Below are 17,011 nucleotides of genomic sequence, written 5' to 3' on the forward strand. Positions count from 1 at the left end.
CCCGCCCCCCCGGAGAGGGGGACTCCGGTTTCGCGCCAGCCAGCAGGGGGTGGGAGGGGTGGGGGGACCCTGGAGGTTGATAAGTATTTCTTTTAGCATCAAGAGGACAACAGAACTCCACTGAGCCATTCAGAGACTAGCAAAAAATCAAGATGCCTGTAAACCCACCACTGCAACTAACCTCCAGTTCAGGCAACGATCCTCAGGCAGGAGTCACCATGTCAAGGAAAATGAGGATTCTCCCCTACTCACCCTGCTACCTACTAAACACGAGGGCAGCTAGATCACACATGCATATGAGCAACTGCTAATTCTAATCCACAGGTAACACGCACAGTCTCTGTAAGTCACTTTGGGATTTCCGAGGACCAAAACCAGTACACTTTTTAAAGTATTTGTGTTTATTCACAGTGTTAGAGCAGTTTCAGGCACGGTATCATACCTGTTCTACCATGCAGACAAAGGACTGAAGTGAACTTTCCCTATCACTGTGCATAATCCTGTTATTCTATATTGTATATAAACTATTCAAAATCATCACAAGATCTATCCTAAAGCCAAATAGATGTCTTGCCCTTATCTATTCCTCTCCAAGAGTTTTCCAACATTCTTGCTGCAGGCAACTTTCATCTCACATCCAGCCTAAATTTACTCACAGCCAGTTTATACCCGTTCGTTCTTGTGCTAACCTTGCCCTTTAGATCTAATAGTTCTTTCCCCTCCCTGATGTTCACCCCCTCTGATGTATTTATAGACAGCAGTCATATTCCCTCTCAGCCTTCATACTGTAAACTAAACAAGCCAAACTTTTAGTCTCCTCTAGTTAGGCAGACTCTCCAATCCCCTGAACACCACACTAGCCCTTCCCTGCACCTGTTCCAGCTTGAATTCCTTCCTTGCAGACAGGCAGCTAGAACTGTACAACACATGCCACAGAAGGGCCCAACAAGGCACTGTACAATAGCATTAGTACGCCTTTATCCCCACAGAAATAAATCCCCAATAATCTCCCTTTTCCACCAATGCATCAGCTGTGACCCTCAGCCTGCAGTCAAGTAATACACCCAAGGTTTCCCGAGAGCTAGCGAACTGTGTTAGACCTCTGAATAAACCCTACTGACAAGCACTGAAGTGCTGCAACTGAAACACTACACCAGCATTAAAGGAATAGCTTTATCCTCTCAATTTAGTAACCACAATATTTCAGTCTGTTGCATGTTGACCAGACTCTCAGTCCCAGCTGAGAGCCTGTTTGGCCTTGCCAATGCCGAGGCAGCCACACTACCAAGCACCCAAGAGAAAACGGCTCTAAAAAAAAAAGCCACAAACAACACTCTTGCCCGGAGCCGGTCCCAGCACTAAAATCCTATGGGAATGTAATAAAAATTTGGTCAGAAAGCAAAATCAGGGGCTCAAATCTCTACAAGCCAGAAGGATATGCAAGGGAGACATTTATTTTGTATCCCATTTTTCTACTCATCTCTCACCATCCACTACCAGCCACCAAGAGACAGGATGCCAAGTTAGACAGACCTTGCATGTGCCACTATGGAAGCAAACTTCTGTCCTATTTATTTCAACATTGGGTCTCTGCTCTTCACACTCCCTTGGGATCCTGTAGGTTCTCACTATTTATATTTGATTTCGTAATACTTTGGTAAACAACTGAAAGATACTGTTGTCTGGTACACTGAGGCTCACAAACTTTTTGTTTGTTTTATGCAACCAGTAGCACATCCACATTGTATATAAAACAACCAGAAAGTATTACTACTCCACTACAGTTCTTCCCACCCCAGCTGGAAAAGGACAACCTTTCCTGCTACAACCAGTCATTATTACCTTTTAAGTGTTAAGAAAAAGCCAGAGGAAAACTCTAAATGCTGACTTGCTACAGCAGTTAATTTTTCTCCTGTCCTGAACACAAAGGACTGAAGTTAGTATTAAATTTGATCTACCCCAGCTGCTACAAGTCTCCTATTCTGCATTGCACCCTCTGTGGCACTCCCCATACTGCTGATACCAAATAGGTAAGAGCCACACCATAATCTGATCAAATTACCACATAGAGCAGTAAGTGATGGAAAGGCAGGCCCAGCTACCAGAGCCAAAGAAAAAACGACTCATCAGCTGGACTGGGAATTAACATCAATGCCTACAGGAAACTGGATATCCTGGAGCCAAAACTCTGCTCTTTTGTAAGTGTAAGGCAGGAAAACCCACTTATTAGGAGCATGCCAGCACAGGAGCCTAAAAATCAAGGACTGGGCACACTCTGTAAATGCAGTTCAAGCCCAATGAGTCTTTAGCCCTTCCTATGATAGCTCTTCTCCCCACAAGAGGAGTCATCAGAAGCAGTTTTTGCCAAGATATCTTTTGCAATATGGGCATACGCAAGGAACAGGCTCTACTTGCAAGTCCAGATCAAGATCACTCTTCCTCCATAGTCCATTTCTCATATCTTTTGGGCATCAAAACTAATTTAATTCCTTTTTATTAGCAATTACAGCTTCATGGTAAAGAGGTTTTCAGGGATGAAACTGCTAAATGTATGTACAGTACCAATCCTCATGTACCCCCAGCATCCCAAAACTCACCAGCTAACAGCACCTGCTTGGAAACCCTTTACAAGTCTTTTTTTTCTTCCCCAGATGGTGAAGTCTTTTTTTCCCTGTGCATTAAATACTCAACAAAACACACTTACCAAATTATCATATCAACTCATAACCATGCATGATAATTATTTCTTAAATTGGGATTTATTCCACCAAATTTCAACCAAAATAAACATGGTATAGAGAACAAATGTATGCTTATAGTGAACAACCATTCATCAGCTTAAGTAACTCTAATGGATGCCACTTTAAACTAAGCCTGCACCATCTGTTCTACCCTTCAATTAGCGAAGCCAGAGAAAATTATTCAATACACAGTTTAAGAAAGCCAGCTAATTTATGTAAGTTTTATTTCTCTTCAGCTCAGTGAAGCATGCTCTTGTAATGCTTGATATTCAGAAACAGATCAGAATGGAAGGCTGCTTTCTCTAACGCTATTAGGAGTTTTTGTCAGGGGAAGTAAAATTTTCCTGCAATATTTCACCATATAAAAAAATTTCTCTAACATCTCACCATACGTTTTATTTTAAAGAATGTGATGTCACTGTAAGTAGCAAAATCAACTAGGAGCTAAACAAATCAAATCTAAAGTCCTGCACACATGAACACAAACGAAGCTCAGGACACAGCCCTGCACAACTCTCACCCTGACAGACTGGGTCTACCAGCACAGCGTTGCTTGTTCAGCCAGGAGGCCCTGCTAAGTGGAAGTATCCTCAGCCACCAGGGTTTGTTAACCATGTCAGTTCCCAACTCCCCTTTCACAGGCAAAGCCCAGTCCTACGAGCTACTGGGCACAGAGCCTCACAGAGATTAAGCTGCGCTGGAGCAAAGGGATCATCCCATGCAAGGGTGAGATACTCTCCTTGGCAAGCACAGCCTGTGCAGTGAGAGTAGTGCAGCGCCAAAAAAATCACTACTTGTCAAAGCGCAGGAAAAACACAAAAAGTTTCATCCAGTTCCTTACTGCAAACCCCCACGCAATTTTACTTCAAACTGGCCTCTCCTACCACCCTGCAATATGAAAAACTTTGAGTAGAACCTCTCTTCAATCTGATGGACCCTAACCTGCTTGAAGGCTCTGTCACCACCAAATCTCTAAGCTGAGTTCACTCTTGGGTATTGCTACAGCAATACCAAGGGCACTTCCAAACCTCAACTCCAACAGCACAGATGACACATCACAGGGAGGAGAAAGGTGCAAGAGACCTCATCCCCATTGCTAGATAGAGGCAACGGTACAATATTCTCCTGTTGCAGAGAAGCAGGCAACAGCAGGTCACTGCTAAACACCCTCAGTTCACCTCTAGGAATATCAGACTGGTAGAAAACTACTTTAAGATCCTGGACATATGGATGTCTACATCCTCAAAATGAAACATCAATGGCACATCATAGGCTGGGTACTGAGAAAGGTACATCGGCCACAGATGAGTCAGGAGATTTTGCCAAACAGCGGCATTACCAAATACTGCCACAAGCAGCTCAAACTGAGATTGTTCACTAAGGAATTACTGATTATTTCAGCTCTCTCCCCTTGCTATAGGGCTGCGAAGCTGTGAGGACATGCTGAAGGCCCTGACACTGCTGTGTTGTTTTGCTGCATGTCTCAAGACAGACAGCTCAGTGCTGGCCTTAGTTATTGTTCAGGGATCCAAAGCTCTGCAAAATAACTCTCTTTTTTGCTTAGCAGGGGAGGAAATGAGTCCAGCAGAACCACCATCCTGAAACAGCACAGACCAAACAAACAAAGCACGTGGAGAAATGGAGCAGAGGCAGGATTCTTCTTTGGTCTGCAGCATCCTGCAATACCTTCTCCAGCCCAACCTCACTAATACACCCCACAACTCCTAGTGCCCATGCAAACATAGGCTGTCTGCTCTAAGTAACTGAGCTCCAGAGAAGAGTAAGAGCTCTCAGAGAAATCATCTTTTCACCCTGCAGCATTCTTGTCTTCCACCTACAAGTACTGCTGAGAAAATGCAGGCCAGGCAATGCCTTTTGGGTGCAGTTCAAGCACACTCCTGGCAAGCATAGATACGCAAATGGCCTTGCACTGGACCTCAGTGCCTTGCTTCGTATAACAACCCCCATGCTTCCTTGACTTGAAAAGCATCCTGAACTATCCGGTGCCTTCTGCACCTAAGGCAGCTGCCTGTTATGAAGCAGGGATCAGTGACCAGGTCACAAGGCCATTTGTTAGAAGAGTTTCAGAGTGCTGAGTGCTATCAGAAGTGTGTTAGGTCTCACTGTCTCACACGTGATGCTTTTACAGGCTTGGACAGCACCATGGAAAGAGAAGCCTCTCTTCCTCCTCCGTCATTGCTTTTTTGCTGCATCACTTGAAAGAGAAGATTGTATTGTCTCCAATCCCAATGCTGAGGTCAAGGACTTCACAAAATAGTGTCAGGTTAAAATAGAAACAATGTACAAAAGCCACCAAAGCCTAAAAATGTCAATGATGGTCATGACTTACATAGCTCAAATTTGTATGCCAACAGCCCTCCCTGTAAAGGCACAGTAATTTCGCCATCAATTGAGGCTCCTTTTAATCTGAACTGAATTGCCTCAGAGATGTCACTTCTCTTCAGTTCACTGATGTTTCCCCAGTGGTAACACATAAGCACAAGCATTTGGTTGGAAGAGTCCTAGACAAGCAGGAGCCATGAATCAACTGGACGCTCTCCCAAGATAACGGGTCTGTTATTCAAACCCAGTCTAATTCTGAGAGCACACACTTTATCACTGAAGTGTTAGGAAGTTTCAGATCATGCAGATGATCTCAATCTTTGTTTTAAGCTGATACTTTCTCAAATGAAAGGAGTGAGGTAAGCAGAGAAACAGACTGCAAATATAATGGCTTTTTCAACCATGACCAAACAACTGCAGTTTAGCTCTCCAGGTGGCTATTCTAGGGCAGTGATGCTTGGCCTTTCACTCTCAGGGTTGTTACACTAATCCATGAACTGGATCAGATGACACCAGCTACCCTGTTCTCCCTCACACGAGACAGAGCTGAGCTTCTGAATCCCTACCCTACAAGCAGTCAAGAAGAAAGGCGACAATAACGCAGATGCAGGCACTAGAACAAAAGGAAGAGATTAGCATATATGATGATGCACTAAGCCTTGGCTGGATACTGAAGCAGACCTCACTACATCACTAACCTCCAGGTAGCCAGCTTGCCCCACTCAAAGGCTTCACATCCTCTATTATACTCATTCACTGAGAAAACATTCTCCAGACATCCGAGACATGTCTGTTATGCTTACTAAAACTTAAACACAGTAAATGCTATCTATAGAACACACACATTAATGAACAGCCAGCTCAGCAGCATGAGTTCTGGAACAGAGTCATGGCAGTACAGAAGTGCCACCAGTTTGTTACTGGAGAATGAATACCAGAGTGAACATTCTAAGTGTGTAATTCAACAGACAAAAGACCGGGAAGGGGGATGGAAAAGAGAACAAGTTATCCTAAAAAAAATTCTGCAAACTAAGCATGATGCTGGAATTGCAAAGTAATGCATAGCTCTGCGATCCACATCACTTCATAAAATCCATGCAAACAGCACATTTCGTAACAATTCCAAGTTTACTGTGCTTGGATTACCCTTCCATTGAGAATCATGGAAGTCTGTAAGAGAAAGCCAGTTAGCAAGAAAAGGGGGAATAAGAACACGCAATGTGCTCAGTTACATGTACACCACTTGTTCATGACAGCAAACTAAGATTTCTTCATGTGCTCCGCCAGAATGGATGCTCTATTGAGACTGTATTGGCTTTGGCAGTTTGTTGGTTGGGTTCTTTTTCTTTTGTTCCTACATGCCAAACAGCTTCTACCACAGCTGCTTGTTGACAAAAATGAAGAGGAAAAAAATGCAACTGTGCAGAACACATTGACCAATACACTGCAATCTCACAATGACTTCTCAGTCAAAATTTCTGTTAAAAGTAGTTTAAATTAATCTGAGGATGCTGAGCTCCAGAGCACTTGCAACCTATATGGCTAGTCTCTCCTTCACTTCTACAGGAAAGAACTCCAGTACAATTCTCAGTTAATTATCTTCAGGCTCGGCTCCTGAAGAATCTAATTCTCAGATTTTTCCAGACTTATCAGAAAGGAACAAAGTCTCCTATTACATCCCATACAACAGCTTAAGTACTCTATTAGACTTGTCAGAGTGCCTCGTGAAGGGACCAGGACAGGAGTTTTCCAAGCCACAGCTGGGAACCCCTCCCCACTCCCACAGTGCATGAATGGTAGGACTTCCTCACTAAGATCTGTAAGGAGAGGAAGCAATGTGACAGGGATAACAAGGCAGCGGAGTTCCATGTCCTATCAAGTCATTGCAACGCTGTCAAATTCAACAGAACATACATACACACACACACACATTACCTTTCCTGAGCTAAGTGCAGAAGATCAATTGTACTTAAGTTGCCCATGGAAAATAGGAAAAAAGAGTCTAGCAAGATTTAATAACAGTGAAAAATTCTGCTGCTTATATATGCTTTTTGCAGTTTTATAAACTTTTTTAATATGGCAGGATATCATCAACATTGCTAACTACTGGGATGATCAAAGCATGCCACCAGCTAACAAGGTACACAAAGAAACCAGGATATCACAAAGTATGAACACCCAATGTAAATCCATTTATTAAAACCTCATTTACTGAATTCTTACTGCATACGCAATATCATATCGACTATCAACTACCAAGAAATGGGTCAGGAATGGTTGACTCAGCACAATTATCAGCTTACAGAACAGTATATTAGAAAGTCTACTATACAACTTTCACTTAGATCAAGTAGCACTTGACATTGAAATTTCTGACTGTAATCGCATTCCATCTGACAAGTCTTACCTTATAATTGCTGGAATTTACCCAAGAAGTGGCCAGTCCATCAACCATTTTATCCAGCATAGTCTGATCATGTTCAAGATCAGCTGACTTCTGTTTATCTGAGAAGTAATCTATCAATTCCTGGCCAACCTGAAGTCTCTTTCCAACATCCTTCTGCAGCACCTGCGATAAGCAGTACTCCATACTGGGCTCCATAGTGTCTTAGAAATACAGCACCAGCAAGAAAGCTAGAGGGCAGTAGGTCTGAAAAATCCCTCTATAAACATATGCAGGAGGTCGCCTCTTTGTTCAGTGAAGGTTACTGAGGGTCTGGGTTTCAAAGATGCAATTCTGAGAATGGCAACAATGCACCATGTGTGTGTGAACAGCAGCTGGCGGGATATTAAAAGTCCAATTTAAATAAGTAGTAATAGATGAAGCAACGAGCTGTGCTGTACTGTTGAGTCTGCAATAATTCCCAATTCAGCAGTCCATTCTGAAAGAAATGAAAAAGAACAGTATTATAGGTTAAATTAAGACTGGAGAAAAAAAAGATTGAAAGCATGTCACAAAATAGGTTATTCATATACAGCTGCGAAGCTGTGATAAGCTGGATACGAGCAGCATTGTTCTATTTTAAGGAATCAGACAAGGTAGGTCAGGACAAAAACCTTTGGTTATTCTTTACAACAGCAGTTACCCATCAGTACCCTAGAAGTCTTAGTGACAGACAATAAATCTGGGGCTTAAGTAAGAGCTGATTAGTAATCAATATTACTGCAGCTACCACCATCACCATCCACCCACAAAGGTAGAGACAAAATCCTTAAGCAGGTCACCAGGAAAACGCATCTGCTTTAAGAAGTGAAAGCAGGAAGAGGTCTGGATCCTGTTTTGACTGTTGGCCTTCAGCAATCAATGCCATCCATCAGCTGGCCAGCAAGATACAGCACTAACACTGGGCTCCAGGAACATAAAACAAGCAGTTTTCAAAAACTAGGTGCTCAAACTGTTTCCAGGCTGAATCCTATTATATCCCAACTACACAGGCCCAGGAAACAGCACTGGCCTGGTGCAATAGTGTAAACACAGTTCAATCAACAGTACCTGTGGTGTCCTGAGAACCAAGGCCATACACAAGAAAGGCTAGGCCAAACTTCGCTGCCACTTAGAGGCACAGCATCACCTGTGAAGCAAGCTTTTGGCTTATGTATAGAAAAATGGCTATATGTCTGGGGTTTGGTTATGTTCCTCAACCCTAGAAACTCTCCTGTCCAAGGACTTCATTAGGGACCCAGCGGCAGCTTTTTGTCCCTCCATCTGCAGCCAAACAAATCCCTCCAGGCAGCCAGGGAGCAGACCCCCAAGCCTGTCCTCCACCCACCCACAGACCAAGGCTCCCAGCATCACCATACTGCTCCCTGAAGCACTCCCTCATCACAGGTTAGCTCTTTTAGGAGGGGATGATAAAAACCCAGAGTGCCTTTTTGTTTCCTATCTAATAATATCTAAAGCTAGAAATCTGCCCTACTTTTTCCACCAGCATGAGGAAAGCAGGTCAAGCTCAGAGCAAGGGAAGAGGCTGTGGAGCAGACACCTGGTTCAGTAAACAACTGGAAGGAAGCTGGAGGCACAAGTTCACTAATTAGAAGCACTGGGACAGCAAATCTAAATACCTTCTGTTTGAGCAAATAAGGCCTTCACAAAAGTCTTAATAAAACAAAGTGGATCTGACAGCAGACGGGATGCACACAAGAACCCTAGCCTGGGAACAAAAGCACACCTCACACAGCAGACTATTTCAGTTCATTATCTCACCTCCCTTGGCCAGACTTACAAACTGCCACATCTTACCAATACCAAACACAGCATCTAGAGGCAGCACAGAGGCTTGAGGTCCTGAGCTTCACTAACCCCCAAGTGCTGCCAGACATATCCCAGCTGCCCACACTGGCTGCACTGCTTATTCATCAGGCAGGAGTCCCTAGAGAGCAGGTCTGTCTGCTCCAGACAGCCAGTTGAAATTCCCGCTGGCTGACAGAGATCAAAACTGGTTCTGAATATCCAGGGACTCACCTCAGCCAATTCCCTGGCAAATGCTACCATCAGCCAGAAGGGATTTTGCATGCCTGTAGACTAAACTCCCTCCTCACCAGCAAAGCCTCACCCTCCAGAGCAGCAAGGAAGCATTAGCTGCAACTGCACACAGCACCTAGGGCTTTAAGTTAGTGCCATGACAGCTTACTGCTTGTGACCACTACCCCAGCTTGAACTGTCTAAAGAACATACCAAACTTTCACCATTTTGCCTCAAGTCACTTCAAGAGTAATTTGACTTCAAATTCTAAAATTGTCAACACCACCCCAATCAATACTCTTAGAATAACAACTTTTTTCTTTCTAAAAGAGAGACATTGGTTCCAAACTAGAGGAAAGCCATGCCTTTTCTTATTGCTGAAGCTACAGTTTCTCACTTGTTTCAGTTTAGCACCAACTCTGAAAGCAGTGCTCTGAGCTTTCCCATCCTCAACCAAAATGGTTCACAACATGGCTCCAACTACCCATGGCAGCACAGGCAAAAAACAGGGCTGCTTCAAGTGCAGCAGAAGTCTTCCTCTGAGTCTCCCTGTCTGTACCTTTGAATATTGGCCCCTGCCCTGCCCTCTAGCATGGGCTGGTCTTGCTCCTTGCTGAAGGCACTCCAGTTATGTGAGATGGTACTACACACAGGAGTCTCTGAGTACCTAACAGAAGGCTTTTCAGACAGTAGGGTAGCATTTCACTGGATAGCTTGCTAGCAGAGAGCTACTGGAGAAGGGGCAGGTAAGTGATATTTAGCAGCTACCACGTTCTAGCTGAAGCCTTTCAAGTTAGCTGTGTGATTTACTTCTGAACTCCAGAAGCTGCACACCTGTTCAAAAGGGGACTCTTCTGTTAAACTGGATAGAACATGGTGAAGAAAGTCCCCTAATTGCTTTTAAAATGGAAATGTGGAACTTGCTTAAACTTGAAAATTCAGATTACAGGAGGGTGTGAATGACTGTTAGTTACCACAGAATAGCCATTTTTTATTAACTTCACACATAGACAAGTCCCAACACATCCAAGAAACCATTAGCTGGCCATACTGCCATGAGAAAGGAACATTCAAAGTTTCAAGTCTTTCTTCTATGTGGTTTTCATTTAAGAGTTTGTAAGTCTGCCTACAAGCACAGAAACAAGCAAACTAATATAAACAAATTTCTCTGAGTTCCTCATTTTTTAAACATGTGAAGGAAGGCATAGGATAAAAATTATGGTGCACTATAGAACAGATTTGTGTCACAATCTTGAGGATTGTAGTCTAAAGATCCACTATACGTTATGGCACCATCACCAAACGCGTACAGGGGAGAAGAGCCAGAAATACCTTTGAATCCTGGGGAAAACAGTAATAGTAAGCCAAGAGGAAAGGCTTAAGGCTGGCTTGCATCTACCAGCCAACAGGTTTTTAAGTTGCACTTTAAAAAAAAAAAGGGCAAAAAAAGCTTTTTCCACACATGTTAGGAAGTCTGTTGACTCCCCCACTTCCTCACAGGAGGAAGTGGAAAAAATACCACCTGAGAAAAACCAAGACCCAAGCTGACAAAAAAATGAGCCTCCCAGGCAATGAAGCATATGGCTGCCATATCCCATCAAGTTTGAAATCAACTGGGCAGATGCTCCCCACATAACAAGCTTTGGAAAACACAAGTCCACAGTCTCAGCTCCAGTGGTCCACTTCCATTCCTGCAGAATTTAAATGCCATGTGTTTCGGGTAGCCAATGTTACAAGATACAAACAATTTAGGACTAGGATTTTGAGTACAACCTCCTCCCACAGAAGCACAGTCATGCAGAAGTCAAAACAACTCAGCAGCATGGGCCCTGTGTTTGGAGCTCCTCCTTGAGAAAGGCTGCAAATATAGGCTCTAAAGCAAGGGTTTTCTCCAGTCCTCCTACTAGGCTTGTGGTTTGCACTCAGTGAGACAGGCTAGGCTATGTCTGAAATAATGTCAACATGTAGACAAGATGATCCAAGAGAAAAAAACTATTTTCCCCACCACCCAACTCTGTCACTGCAAAAATAAAGTTCCCTCTTTCACTAATAAGCCATCATAACTATGTGCTTAGTCAAAGCCTCTGCCAGCAACACCTAAATTTTCCATCAAGAGCTATCCAACAGAAAGCCACTAAAGAGGTTTTAAGTTCAATGCCAGCTTGGAGCTCAAAATGATGAATTTAAAGGAGAACGCTGACAAAGACTGAACAGCCCAAAGTTACTCAGCGTAGATACTACCACCATTAACACCATAAAAGCTGGTACAATTCACAGCAAAGCAACTGGCTCAGCATGTAGAATAAGTCAATCCAAACAGTAACAAGGAAATACTTGTTACCCAAGATGCTATGGAAACATTAAACTGGGTACATAAGCCAATGAACTTTTTTCAGTGCTTAGGAGAACCCCACTGACCCCAGACTAAGTGAAACTGCGTTATTTGCAATTCTCAAGTAAGATTTTATCTTAAGGTAACTTTACAGGAAATTTTAAATCTTCTTCCTCTTGCAATGAGGAAGGAAACCTGAAGCATGTAGAGAATGCAATACTACTCTCCCGGGGGCTTGTCTATACTTGGGAGCTCTTCCAATATAGCTATTCAACAAAATTATGCCCCACTCTTTTCTGCTCTAGTCATCAGGCTGAGTTATCACCTTTGTCATGTTTCACCATCATAGAATAGTTTGGGTTGGAAGGGACCTTTAAAGGTCATCTAGTCCATCCCCCCTGCAATGAGCAGGGACATCTTCCACTAGATCAGGTCGCTCAGATCCCCGTCCAACCTGACCTTGAATGTTCCCAGGGATGGGGCATCCACCACCTCTCTGCGCAACCTGTTCCAGTGCTTCACCACCCTCAGCGTAAAAAATGTCTTCCTTATATCTAGTCTGAATCTACCCTCTTTTAGTTTAAAGCCATTACCCCTTGTCCTGTCACAACAGGCCCTGCTAAAAAGTTTGTCCCCATCTTTTTTATAAGCCCCCTTTAAGTACTGAGAGGCTGCAAGAAGGTCTCCCCAAAGCCTTCTCTTCTCTAGGCTGAACAACCCCAACTCTCAGCCTTCTTCATAGGAGAGGTGTTCCATCCCCCTGATCATTTTCATGGCCCTCCTCTGGACCCGTTCCAACAGGTCTGTGTCTTTCTTATGCTGGGGGCTCCAGAGCTGGACACAGTACTGCAGGTGGGGTCTCCCCAGAGCAGAGGGGCAGAATCACCTCCCTCGACCTGCTGGCCACACTTCTTTGGATGCAGCCCAGGATACAGTTGGCCTTCATCTTCATCTGCCAACAAACCAGTGCAGTCCGCAACCTCCCCAGTCAACTGCTCTAACACAGCTAACTCAAGACACAAGCTTGCAGAGAGACAAAATATTGCTGCCACTCACAATCACTGTAGGCAAGAGCCAGTGCCACTCAGTAACCAAGAGTTTCTAGCCACCTTCCTGAAGGTATCTCTGTACCTACTTCCAGACAGTAAGCTTAATTTGTAGACATGACAACACTTCTTTGGTGTCTTTTTTTTTTGTACATGGTTAGCTGTAGCCCAGCAGCTGTAGAAATAACACAGCAACACAGTTGTACCAACAAGCCTCCTTCTTCACAGGTCTCAGGACCTAACTGCATACAAACGTCAGTTTAAAATTAGTCCAAGGTACATTAGACAGACATTTCCTTGAACCTTGACTTTCCACAACAAAGAACTCCTCTCCTCCTTCAGGAGATCTCCACCCTAGCCAAATGTACCAATTTTTCAAGTATAGAAGCTACCAGGCATCAAACCTGCAGCAGTTCACCGCTACTGGAAGGTGGGCAGTGTAAATACTTAACTATTGGGTTTGCCAGCCAAGCCCCCTTGGGCAAGAAGTTCAGAGCACTTAGAACAGCACCTAGAAATCACCTATTGCAAAGACTAAACGGAGATCTCATCAGCAAGGCAGTGTCAAACTGCAGCTCTGCATGAAGGGTGGAAATTCTCAGCCCTCTGTCCACTCGCTCTCCTCTATTTTTGCTTCAATCAGTACAGCTATCCCCTGCCCAGAGGGGATTTGGTATCAGGCCTTTACAAAGCGTGACACTCACTAAGCACTCAATCAAACCTACTCTTCCCTCGACATGTGAGTAGCAGTGGACAAAGCAGCTGTACTGACAGTCTCTAAGGTCAAAGTATTCTTAGTTGTTCAAACCCTCTGAGAGAACGAGGTGGCAAGTAAAACATCAAGTGTCCTACTTGAAAAAGAAAGCAACCTTTTTCTGGAGCCAAAGGAAGTTTGCAGGAGACACCCACCCAGCAACTGACAGATGGGCTCTCCCTTTTGTTCACCTGTCTCCGTAAGTAGGCAATAACATTTCTTTAGTGCCTGGGAATACTGCACAATCACTGTGATTGTTTTAAATCAGTAATCAGTGTTGCCTTGTAGTTGAGCCTACACACACACACACCCCCCGAATCCAAAGATGGTATCTTAGATTTCCAGCCTGACAACTCATGCTTTTCTAATTAGCTGATGGGACAGCCCAACAGCCCTGCGCTTATCTCGATGTACTAAGTGTCTCTGACTGCACTTTGTGCACAGACTCCTTCCACACACCCTATACAGTAACTTTAACTGTCTGCAGACAGAGTAGCCCCCACACCTCTAGTACTCACCGATACAGCCTTGCTGATAAGCAAAGTACTGCCCATGTGGATGCAGCCTCCTTGCTGGAAGTATTATTAGGTCTTCAACGGAGGGTTTCTTCCTCCTCCCACTACACCGGCCACACTAAGGGAGCGTTTGTAAAACTCCCTGCTGTTGTGGAGAGTTCACTCTCAGAAGAACCACGTCTGGCTGAAGGCTTGCTACAACTCCGCTAAATATTAGCTGTTCTTCAAACTTGCTCGGAGTTTATTAAGGGGTTCGTGTTTAAAGTACAGACAGTAACCAGTCTACACCAGGGCACAACTTCACTGCCATGAGGAAAACCGAGGCAGATCTCTAGAATGAAGATGGCTTAAAGATTTCCAGGACTTAAGCTAAACTAAGGCCTTCTAGCCCCACACAATCCTTCTAGGACAGTTGCTAGCTGTGAAAGTTGCATTACTCTACCCTGGGTAAGATGAGAGATAAGCTTCAGATAACAGGAATTCTTATGCCTCCGCTAAAGGTTTGCATTGGTGCCTCAGTAACTGAACACCTCATACAGAGCTACCGATTTCATCGAGGCATCAATCTTCAAAAAATCTCCACAGTAATGAAGCCGCAGCAAATCAAGATGACTTGCAGGTCATCTCAATGTGACCCCGATACCCTACACTAATGGAATCACTTTACAGAGTGGGAGTAACCCTTCAAGAGTAGTGTAGAAAATTAGATGAGTTTTAACATCCTTTGTTTTCCTAATACAACCCCTCTCTGAAATTAGTTTGGCTTTAACTTTGTCTGAGACCAAGGACAAATCTAGAACGAGCTTTCAAGGTTTCCCTCCTTTTTAACAGTTTGAGTGCTGAGATGCAGATTAAAATCTTATAATGTTAGGAGCTGCTCTGTGTGACTCCCTCTTGTAGGCATCTCAGTTCATGGTTCCAAGGTATCACACTACAGTTTATTAAGAGCCTACTGGACCACAAGGGGAGGGAGGGAACTATCCTCATGACACTTTATTCTGTGAATAGTACCTATGTTTTGGGTTTGTATGTACAAAAATATCCCTTGTCTCCCTCATTCTAGAGATCTAACCTTACCTTACAGCCTGTAGACTCCAGCTCTGACACCTGCGGGACCCTGGCCAGCAAACTATACAGCACTGGCTCTCCATGACTTCCAGCTCTGCAAGGTGTCAGAGCCAAGGGTGCACAAGATCCCCTGAGGGGCTGTGATGCTGCATCCCAGAAGAATCAGGGTGGTATCCTGCCTCCTTCCTACTGCAACTATGAGCGCGGGACAAAGCTTTCCAGAGTCACATCCTAACCTTCTCCTCCACAATCATCTGGAAAAACATGGGAAGAAAAGGAAAAGAAGATACTTTCACCTGTAGCCTCACATGGATAAAACACTTAGCAAGGTGTGGAAGTAGAACACTACTGAGAACTAGAGCAGGGTGGCCCGTCACTTGCCAGATCACTAGCAGGACAAGTGGCTTCACAGCACACATCTGAAGCTTCTAATCTCTGTTTGTATTGCAACAGATGAAGTCCCTTAGGCTAAGATCACTAATTTAGCTAGTCCTGAAGATGGAAAGCATCTCTTAATGTACATCAGTTGAAGAAAAAGGTGGAAGAATATCAAGAACCTCCTATTTTACAGGCAGGAATAGGGTAGAATTCAGTGCCTTTCCCAAAGCCACTGCAAAGCAAGTCTCCAGTGGCAGTGGGAACTGATAGCAAGATAACACCTTGGGGGAAAAAAAAAAAAAAACACATACCACCACATGCTAGATGATCAGGATAATCTAGTTTTAAAGGGATCAGTGGGTTTGATATAAATTCCATACTCAACAAATCCTCCAGGACCTTGTTATCCCTTAAGATGTATAACTGGTTAATGACACAGAGTAGGTAAGTTTTTGTGTACAAGTCCAAGCCAGAACCACCCTGGAAGCAAGTACTTGAGAGACAAGTGCTAGTAGTAAAATGACAAATTGGAATGGAAAATTAATACACAAGATCATACCTTGGGTACAAGCCCTCAAGGGACACCAAGTGTCCAACTAAGCACCTTTCAGTAAGATTTCTTCCCTCTGCACCCCACATTGTCTAAGATACACATATATGTTTTTGAGAAAACAATCTTAAAATGTGTGTGATATGGGAGTAAAGAAGGGGAAAAACCACTCCATGCAGTCTACACCTCAAATAAGTTCATTCACAGAAGAAACTCAGGCAGGTAAGCACATACTACAGCCACAGACAAAAGCACCTCCAATTCTAAGACAATGACTTACATGCATACTTGTGACAACAAGTCATGCCAAGATGCTGCTGATATGAAAACCAATCAGACACCCAACACTGAACAAGGCAGGAACTCAGGCAGGAGAATAGACTGGCTATGGGATGCAAGAGCAGCAGTTTGTAAGTCAACGGGTTTGGAAAAAGTTTATTTTCTTGGTCTCTCTTCAGGCCTCCAAGCTAACGTCCATCTCTTCCTCCCTGTGACTCTAAACACAAACCTGTCTGTATGACAAAACAGGGCTCTTTGCCTACCCCTATTCTCCAGGGCTGCCAGCCCTCATGGAAAACTGTTGGCCAAGGACAGAACTCCCAGCAGCAGCTGGAGTTCAACTGCTGACAGGAGCCAACAGAAAGCACCTAATCAGCACCTAGGACCAGTTCAGCTCCAGGGAGGGGAAGGAGGGTTACCCTCTGTGCTCAGGCATAAGGAGATTCTATTCAGCCTGGAATTTGCAACTGCACATAAGCGGATGGCTGAAGAAATCCCCCAACACAGGCATCAAGGGATTGCAGAAAGCCACCACTACACTTA

General features: G+C 44.0%; 1 protein-coding gene across 1 annotated transcript in view; it reads right to left on the reverse strand.

Annotated features, from left to right (window-relative positions):
• The window catches only part of CLASP1 (cytoplasmic linker associated protein 1), a 186,045-nt gene extending 170,123 nt beyond the window's left edge, over positions 1 to 15,922 (reverse strand). Inside the window, exons 1-2 of the mRNA XM_009274983.2 lie at positions 15,271 to 15,922; positions 7,492 to 7,966 (exon numbers count right to left, since the gene is read on the reverse strand). Coding sequence (XP_009273258.1) covers positions 7,492 to 7,686 — 195 coding nt within the window. The 5' untranslated portion in view covers positions 7,687 to 7,966; positions 15,271 to 15,922. The remainder of the gene's footprint in view (positions 1 to 7,491; positions 7,967 to 15,270) is intronic.
• Between the last annotated feature and the right edge of the window lie 1,089 nt (positions 15,923 to 17,011).

Source organism: Aptenodytes forsteri, unplaced genomic scaffold (genome assembly GCF_000699145.1).
Source record: "Aptenodytes forsteri isolate BGI_AS27 unplaced genomic scaffold, ASM69914v1 Scaffold255, whole genome shotgun sequence".
Classification (NCBI taxonomy): Eukaryota; Metazoa; Chordata; class Aves; order Sphenisciformes; family Spheniscidae; genus Aptenodytes; species Aptenodytes forsteri.